This window comes from Diplotaxodon limnothrissa, linkage group LG6, assembly GCF_057381915.1.
Source record: "Diplotaxodon limnothrissa isolate DT_005_m linkage group LG6, D_limnothrissa_male_GT1.1, whole genome shotgun sequence".
Classification (NCBI taxonomy): Eukaryota; Metazoa; Chordata; class Actinopteri; order Cichliformes; family Cichlidae; genus Diplotaxodon; species Diplotaxodon limnothrissa.
In genome coordinates, this window is record NC_140601.1 from 38604634 (window position 1) to 38614970 (window position 10337).

Here is a 10337-nt window from a genome sequence, read left to right on the forward strand (position 1 = left end):
TTTGCCATCTCCACATCATTGCATTCAGTTTTTATTCACAATCTGTTTAATGTCCTTTTTTGGAATCCGGTTTGTATGACATAATATCATTATTGTTTGTACAACCATATCAGAAAATACATGGGTTAAATGGTTTAGTAAAAACAAGTGCTTCCTCAATGAAAATATGTTTTCAGTTTATTTCAGCTTTTGATTTGCGAAATGCATATTTCTGCAGAGAAAAATCAGAACTGAAATAAATAAATGGTGTAATTAAATGGTGTAATTATACATACATACATATATATATATATATATACACATATACATACATATATACATATACATATATATATATATATATATATATATATACACACATATACATATATACATATACATACATATATACATATACATATATATATATATATATATATATATATATACACACATATACATATATACATATACACATACATATATATATACACATACACACATATATATATACACATACACACATATATATATACACATACACACATATATATATATATATATATATATATATATATATATATAGATATATATATATATATATAGATATATATATATATAAAACCCAGCACGCCCCTGCGGGCGGTTTATCCTTCAAGCTCGGGTCCTCTACCAGAGGCCGTGTTACTTACCGTAACACGGCGGAATGACTCTGGCAACAGTGACACCAGTATATTACTGCAAAGTGGAGACAAAAAATCTAACAGTGTGTTACACCCACTGTGTCATTAGACATTTTTTCAGTGTATGGGGTGGAGCAAAGGGAGGTATGTCAGCATTCATCTCTGTGTGTCTGGGATTCAGTAGGTGTCTCTAGGACTGGAAAGTACTATAAACTGAGAGAACTGAAGTGCTGAGTAAGAAAAGTAGGCTCACAAGAAGTGCACAACAGAAATTTTTGAAAAGTTTCAACTTTCTATTTCTTCTGTGAATCTGACCGACTATACAGGTGAGTGTTTTCTACAATACTAAAGTTTAGTTATGAGTACAAGCTATGTATGCAGTCATCATGGTTTTGCTCTACTTCTTGCTGTTGTTGAGCAATAGTTATGTTTGGTTTTGAGCTTGTCACCTGTCCCTTTATACATTTAATTTTAGCAATGGACAGTAAATCTGATATATTGATTATTGCACATTTAGTTAGCAGGTTTTTGGGGGTTTTTGTTTGTTTGTTTGTTTTTTAAAAGGCTACACTTCAATGTAATTTAATTCACTGAGACAAAGGTGTAACTCGGTTTTATGGCCAATGTAGAGGCTGTATATTATGTTGCTGTTGAATTGAATTGCTGTTACTTAATAAAATATGACCTGACTATATAGAGCACACATAAAGCATAAGAATCAATAGAATTCACATAAAAGTGTAATGTGTAGCAGCTGTCAAGTAGTAAAAATAGAAATAATTTCACACTGATAATATGCTTTGACATAATAGACTCAATGTTCATAAAAGCACAAATCTCTATTTTCATAATCACTACAGCTGGTGCGAAAGCAGGCAGAGTTGCCTGGTGAAATTGTTCTGTCTTGTATTAGATGGGCCTCTCATAATGTAGGTATTCAAAGACTGAGTTCACCCAAGTTCTCCAGAAAGATAAAAAAAAGAAAATTAGTAGTCCAAGAAAGAAACATGCATTCACGTCAGCATTGTGTCTCGTTTTTATCAACTCATCCGTCTGTATTCATGTGCAGACTTGGTGTTGTGTTTACCTCATCTACATCATGAGTGCAGGGATGTGACTAAGAATGTAACCATAGCTAAGGGAGAACAATGTTGCTTTGAATTTTATACGTGAATAGTCAAATGTTTTTATTATAAAAATCTCAACCCATAATTCAGTGCCTGTAAAATGTCTGGAATCTTTTAGAAAATAAGGGAGAAATAGCAACAGTAGAGAACAATTAGAACAGGCAGAAACTTAAAGTTCATATTAATAGTGTATTTCTTTATTTTACCTCCCTTAATGTTCAATACTAGAACTACTAAGAAGCTACTGTAGTAATCAGATAATTTTTTATTAGCTACACTGTCTCTGTTGTAAGGGTGTCACTGCTTTGTGTTACTCCCCTTAATCTAATCTAACAATAAATACTTGTGTTAAAGCTGAGCCACAAATTATTCAAATGTATCGGCCCTAGGATTTTTTTTTCCTTTGAAGCCAGGTGTATTGGAATTGGAAATCCATAGTTCTTGAAACAATGTGGCATGTGGTAATCAGGGGGGAAAATGACTCTTCGTTTAAGACGCAGTTATCTTGATTCCATTTACTACTTCATCTACTTCCTACTTGCGTAAGTACAGTGATCCTGGTGTTAACGTGCCAGGTAACTGTCAGTGGGTTTTGTGCCTGAGGTGCAGATCATGTCTTCAGTTATGACTTTAAATAGTTCCTAACCGTTCACACTTACAGGAGAGGCTTACAACCTTAAAGTCAAATCTCTGATGAGACAAGCATATAAGCCACAACCAATCTTTGTGAGGAGTGAAGTGATAACGAGTGTCTATTTCTCTAATTTGAACATCATATCTCATTCACGCACTGTGAATTATGCAGTCATGATCTAGCAACTTCATAATCATGTCCATTTTAAGAAATGACCCTTAAGTATGTTGATAGTAGTAATATCAGGAAAAAAGAAAAAGTGATTATTTGATGTCTTCCCTTGTCTTTTACAATTTTAAAATGACTTTTATAATGATTTATCATAACATTAACAACAATCACTTGAAACCTTAAAAATAGGTGTTTTGAATTGTGTACACAGTATGGTAATGTTTTAAAACTGAAAAGTGCCCGTACATTTAAGTTTTGGCTACCCTTATGTCTTTAGAGTGTATATTTCACTGGAGATATTATGGGCTGATAATGACAGGCATCCTCACAGATTGTTGGTATCTCTGTTGTCTCCTATGGATTGTCTTTAACTAAGCATGTGTAGTTGCCCAATAGATGGTATGTGGCTAGTCCACAAAAACAAGCTTTGACATGTTTCAAAGAGACTGTGTCGCTGTTTTTCTTGTTTTTTTCTCACAGTGAACTTCCATGACAGTTATGGTGAAAGGTAACTCTAGCCAGAAAACGATGCTTTAATTTGCAAAAATATTACTACCCAGTGATTTACTATTCATCAATAATCATATTAGTCATAATGCTGAAAGCAAAGTATGTAATTGCTCAATAAAAACAAAAAGACAAATAGGCAAGAAAAGTTGAATCAATGCACCTTAGGGTGTGGAAGGAGTGTCCGTGGTAACCACAATCACATAAAAGTTTCATAACATTATGTCAAGAGGATGCACCTCCCCAGCACATTTATCTGTTGTGCTAAATCAAAATCATGAGTATCAAAAGGGGAAAAGGAATCACTAATGCCAAACCACAGGGACAGTTGACAAATCTCAGCTTATTTTTTGCCTTTCCAGCAAATATGCTAATTTTTTTGCCTTCAACAGAGCTTGTATATATATATATTTATTCAAGCTCTTGTGAATATATGTTGTTTTTAATTTACCTCAACTCGTTCAAAACAAACATTTAAAAGTGAAACCACAATTCAGTTCAGCAGGTGTCACTATAGCAAGTGCTGAGATCCAATACTTCTCTCTCAGAGACAGCAACTTGGATAGATACTCCATGTATGTCTGGCTATAACATACGTGGAGTATGCGGCAGCCGGGTGTTTAGCTATGAAAAACTCCATGTTCCCAGTGCAAATTGCTGTTTTGTGCTTTGAAATGTGTTGTTAGAGTATCTCTTTGCTTGTTCAGCGTAAGCTTGCTCACAGGGGCATTTAAACACATAGATTACTTATTACATTCTCACAAAGATGGATATGAGATCAGGAAAGTAAAATACCTCCTGACCTTTTGTAAAACAAATGGAACCTGCGTTAAATCTGACTTTAACTGGTTATTCATAAGCTTCGTGTCTGTGTCTTGTTTCACTTTTCAGAAAAAGTAATCTCAAACATGTCCAACAAGACAAATGTCTCAGAGGACCAGGTTTTCTGTCCCCAGCTTGAGATGATGAGGAGGCATGAACTTAATAACAACACACAGGTCAATCTGACTGTGGTTTGCATCCATGGACTGGTCTCTGGCCTGGGGATTTTGGAGAATGCCTTGATCATCTGGGTGGTGGGCTTCCGCCTAAGACAACGCACCGTGGCCTCCATCTGGGTGCTCAACCTGGCCCTGTCTGACTTCCTGGCTACCCTGACGCTTCCCCTGTTCACTTTATACCTAAACTCTGGTCACAGCTGGGAGCTCGGCAACCCACTTTGCAAAGTGCAGACATTCATCTTTTTCTTCAACATGTTCGTATCAGCCTTCCTTTTGGCAGCCATTTCGCTGGACCGCTTACTTCTGGTCACCAAGCCAGTGTGGAGCCAAAATCATCGATCAGTAGCAGGCGCGTGGAAAGTGTGCATATTGGGTTGGCTATGGGCAGCAGCTAATGCATTGCCATATTATGTTTTCCGCTCAGTAACTGAAACGAAGCATAAAAGAAAGTTGTGCTATCACAATTTTGCCATGTATTCCTCATATGCCACACCTGAGAGAGACTGTAACATGAGGCAGTGGACCACAGCTATCTCCAAGCTGCTGCTGGCATTCATATTGCCACTGGCAGTGATTGCAGGAAGCTACATCAAAATTGGTCTCAGTCTGAGGAGCAGGAACAGGAGGAGGAAGCAGAGTGCCCCTAGACTAACTGATGATCTGATTACGTTAAACAGAAATCAACAATCAAGAACTACACATGGAAGAACTGCAGCCACAAATAAATTATCTCTCAAATTTCTAATCCCTGGTCCATCATTAACCACTAAAGAAGGCCCCTTGACTCCTACCACCCCTAATCTGACGAGTCAGAGCCAGCTATCCCAGAGTTTCACTAAAATGGTGACATCTGTGATTACAGCGTTTGCACTGTGCTGGGCTCCTTATCACATCTTCTGTATGATTGAAGTGGCAGCCCAATATAATATGGAATATCTCAAACTAGTGGAAGTAGGTCTACCTCTAGCTACAACACTGGCATTCTTAAATCCACTACTGAATCCTATTCTCTATGTCTTCAGTTGCCCACGTTTCTGTGTAAGAATACGGCAGAGTCTGGGAGCAGTGTTTGACGGACTGGTAGAAGAAAGAGGGGTGTTACTGATGACCCCAGGAAAGAGTTTAATAAGTCACATTAGGAGGAAGAGCAGTCGAGATGTTGGCCTAGGAATCCCAGCATCACCCTGTCAGTCATACAGTAGCCAGCCCATCGTCTCACCAGCTTTGCAGGACAATATAGTGGAGCATAGCTGAGACATCAATTGATTTTTGGCTTTGTGCCTCGGGAAGTGCATGAATTACATTTAATCAAGCACACGTGCCCTACAGGTACTGTAAGACATACACTATATTACCAAAATTCTACTATCCAAATTATTGACACACTCCTAAAATATGTGGAAGAGTTGAAGCTGTTATAGTTGCAAAGGGTGGTCCAACATCATCAACTTAAGTTTATGTGTTTGTGAAGGCAGACAATCAATACTTTTGGCCATATAGTTCAATTCAATTTAATCTATATAGCACCAAATCCCAATAACAGTTGTGTCAAGGCCCTCCCCATAATACAAAGAAAAGCCCAACAATCATATGACCTCCATGAGTAAGTGCTTTGGCGACTGTGAGAAGGAAAAACGTCCTTTTCATACAATTAAATAACAATGTGTAAATGTATGGTTTGTGTTGTGTTTGTGCAGCAAACTATAGTTATCCATATGGTACGGTGCTTTGTTCCTGACTGAAATCACTGCTCACACTGTTGCTGAAGTTTCAACACCTGAAACTAAACATTTCCATGTTAACATCATTGATTGTCCCACCAATCAGTGTTTTGATTTAGGGCTTTAAGAAGAGTAGTTCAAATGTGGGAAATGATACATCATCAACAACTATATAGTTTTGTTAGTAATCAGTGAAGTTACATTTCAAATGTTTTTATATGGCCTTTTAAAATTGTACTACATTGTCACTACTACCCCTGAATGGCGACCCTATAAAGATCAATACATCAGCTTGTGCATGTGACTGAAAACTGGAAAATGTATATCCTTCTGATTTAGTGCAAGACCATGGCGATTTGTAGTTAGCTTTCCCGAGCTCTATCATGAGGTCGAAATTCAGTTTGTACCGTACAAAATATATTGTTCCATATCCTGTCTCATGTAAAAGTTACAAAATCTTAGCATTTATGCACAGCGTTTAACATTGTAAATGTGTCAGTGTTCGAATTTCAAGTATTTTTATACTTATCTTTTTATAGTGATGTATAGCTGTTTTAAATGTTTTAAATAAAAAGCTGTAATTGTTTGTATCACTTTGGTGGAACTTTGGTATTAAACTCATAAACATTTTTAAATGACTGGATGAATTTAGAGTGGAATTTAGCTTGTTTGTCTTTTCAGTCACTTTATTAACCTTTTTGTAAGAAGAAAAGATGCCATAGATAGATGGCCCCGTACTGCCAATTCATACTGTACAGCCGCAGTCCCCAACCTTTTTTGCGCCACGGACCGGTTTATGCCCGACAATATTTTCATGAACCGGCCTTTAAGGTGTCGCGGATAAATACAACAAAATAAAACTAGTACCGGTACCGAAAAAAAGAAAATTTATTCATAACACACATGAAAAGACCAAGGAAAACCGAGTAAACGATAAAAACAATAACAAAATAACGCTGAAAACCGATAAAAACCCTGAAAACTATTGTACTAATTTCACACCTGAGCCTCAACTCTCGCGGCCCGGTACCAAACGACTCACGGACCGGTACCGGTCCGAGGCCCGGGGGTTGGGGACCGCTGCTGTACAGTTTTTAGACACCAGAGGGCAGGGTAGCACTGATTTTGAACAGGAGCCATGAAACCACAATGCAGGATTATGCTTTTCAGGTCCTGTCCTCCAGTAACACTTTAAATCTAAACTGCTGATTGCCCAACCACCTATCTGAGTGATTGGATTTGATCATATCTGATATCCATTTTGATTGACTATCTCATCACTGCAATAGCAATTGTTTGCTTTCATCACACTGAGCAGAACACAGACTAACGTATAATGTAGGCCACAGAAGGGTGGGATTACCATAGAGGTAGTTGTAATTTGAAAAGAATATTAGACAGTGGAGAGCCAGAATATAAAGACAGAGCAGGATTAAACAGGTCAGGCAAGCATAAAAAATTCCTCTTTCCCCTCAGATTTTCACTTTGAACAGATTATCATTCTTTCTCCACCTCTGCTTATGACTCACTTCTTTTTTCCCCTTCAGTAATCATCTGTTTCTGACTGCATGTTTGCGTTGATTTCCAGCAATGATTTATTTTGCTTTGTAAACGATAGAGTAAAAGAAAAAGATCACAGTAAATCAAAGACACAGAAAAAAGAAAAGAAATGCAAAAAAAGGAAGACTCAGACAGGGATGGAAAGTGTTGCCTAAGCCTGGCATTTCGTTTATTAGTTTTACAATACACAGGGTTGCAGAACAGTCAAAGTAATTACTAGCATGAGGGGAAGTAGAGTTTCTTCTGTATTCTGTCTATTAAGTAATTTTTTATTATCATTTTTTTGTTGCCCAATATTTACATTCTGCTTATTTGATAATACTTTGTATATTTGATTACTTTACATATTTTTTATTGTTAGCCAAATAGTGTGTTTTGGGTTTGTTTGGGGTTTTTTTCTTGGTAATTGTAAAAATCTGAGGAAAGCATGAATAACCCTGAGTTATTGATATTTTACAAAAACTGTATATCCTAGTATTTAATCCACTACTGTGCTAACAAATGAAATTTCATATTCTATCTAAGTGATCGAGTGTTGAGTGGAGAGAGGGGCTAATCTTTATAGTCTGAATATCTCTTTAAATTCTCAATAATTCTCAGTAATTGTCAAAACCGAGAGATGTGAATCTAAAGATGAAAGATATAGAAGTAATAAAGATTAAAGGGTACTGACAGTCAACAAGAGACAATGAAACAGCAGGCCAACAGTGAGAACACTCGCAGCATAATATGCAGCAAATTATATCATCGGAGAGATTATATAAAATCTAAAAAAAGAGAAAAGGATGAAAAAGAGTATGGTGAGGTTAAGTATTGCTTTAAAGTATGTAATGCACTGCTAGAGCTGACAGATGCTGCCTAGAGAATTAAGCAAAGCTGAGGTTTATCACAGTGAATTTCCCATGACCATCATGTACTTAAGTGTATGCCTATGTGCACATTGGGTGATAAAGGTACAAACTGTCATATTCATATGTCTATACTACAGTGCCTCAGCCTTGGGGATAAGGGGAAGAGCTCAGAGTGGAGCTAGTGGTCCTCTGCAGCCCAGACAGATTGGTGAGATAAAGCATTGCCCCTCAATAATTCAAAACAGATGATTGGATGTATAACAAAGTGTTCTTCAAAGTATTTCTAAGCATTAGTGTAGAAATTTCCAATTTATATGGCTTTTTTGGTCGTTACAATGTGAGGAGTGTCTAGCTGCTACCAAAAACCTCAAATCAAACTGTTAAGAGCATTTTTCCTTTAAATGTTACACAGTTGTTGACAGAAAAAGTGTAAATTTGGTATAAGATACAAACCAACTAAATACTCTCAAATCCCAAGAACATTAATATTTACAAACAAGATAACACAATACAAAAGAACAGGTGACATTATGATTTATACATGCTTACTGACAGTGGCGGTCCTAGCCTGTTTCGCGCCCCGGGCGAACACTCCCTCTGGAGTGTTCACACAAACACACACATATGAAGAGAGAGAGAGAGTATGTATGCAAACGGCTACCAAACAGCCATCATAATTCCTCATACAATGAGAACAGGACAAATCAACAATTGACAATGACTAAATATTAAAATCTGTAACATAATGTATTGTTTGGAGTTTAGTCTGTCACTGTTACTATTTTTACCATTTCTTCTTGGACCAACCCACATAACCCACATAATTTCCTTAGGGATTAATAAAGTATTCTGATTCTGATTGTTTCAGGATGACCTGCCATTATCCAATGACACATCTACTTACCTGTATCTTTTGCTCGTTTCTCCTCCTCTTCTTTTCTCTTTTTTCTAAACTGAGGACCTGATGGCTCTGAACTTTTCTTGTCCATCTTCCATTGGATTTAATTTTGCACTCCAGTATGAACACCCATCCCTCAACCCCAGGATCACCACAACATAACCTAATAGACCTACACCTTAGTTCACAGATTCACTTTGTCTAGGGTGCATTTCTGAGATTTCACACAACCCAGGATTTAAATCATGAATACATAATGGGCTTGGATTTACAACATTATGAATGTTGTGTGTGAGCCTTTAAATCATCAAACTGTAAATTTTAAATTTCAAATTGTTATTGATCCCTTTACCCCGAGTCCTAAAGTGTATATTTATTTTCTTACTCTTCTTATATTTATTGTTTGTTTACTTGCACTGCTGTAACTGGAGCCTTGTCGTCTCTTCTCTCTATATACTGGACTGTATGTAGCGGAGATGACAATAACGTTTACTTTGACTTCAGCAGCGAGCAGGCGCACGGAGGGCTCTTCCGCTCACTTTTCGAGTATAGAATTTCGAAAAAACATCAGTGCAAATTATAAGTCTGTATCATAATGTCCGCTGTTTTCGTGTTTGTTGGTTTGTTTGTTTTTTTGTTTTATTTTGCGAGTTGGTTATTAGATGCTGCTCAAGCCGGTCAGAGAATTCCCCACCTCCGCCCCCCTCCCCCCCTCCTCCCTGCGCCGCCAGCAGCAGGCTCACCTCGCAAACGAAGGGCGCCCTTACCCCCAGCAAATGGGCGATAGAAAACCGATCGGTGCATATGTCATTCCCAGTATGCGCTGACTGACGCCGATGCCCGTGATGTCGCCCCCCACCACGATGCCGCCCCGGGCAACCGCCCGTGTCGCCCGTATCTAAAACTGCTACTGCTTACACATTCCAAAAATACTCTTAAGTTATTTTATTAGGTATGTTGTATTCTTGTACAGCACTTTGGTCAACGCTCCTGTTGTAATTAAATGTGCTATATAAATAAATAAACTATAAACTAAAACTATAATAAAAGATCACATAAACTGGAGAAGTGGAAGTATTTTACTTACCCCTGCATAGAAGAATGAGTCATCTAGGGTTTTTGTATGGTTACGAAGAAACTCCTGACACAAAGGCTGTTTGTTTGTGTCAGACTTCGACTGTGGTCGAGGACACTTCTAAAAGTTT

The 10337-nt window shown here is 37.4% G+C and overlaps 1 protein-coding gene across 1 annotated transcript; it reads left to right on the top strand.

Moving 5' to 3' along the window:
* The first annotated feature begins 4009 nt into the window (after window positions 1-4009).
* Window positions 4010-5356, top strand: LOC146631162 (prostaglandin D2 receptor 2-like). Its single transcript, XM_085356387.1, has one exon. The coding sequence runs from the start codon at window positions 4010-4012 to the stop codon at window positions 5354-5356; it is 1347 nt and encodes a 448-aa protein (XP_085212513.1).
* Window positions 5357-10337: the final 4981 nt, after the last annotated feature.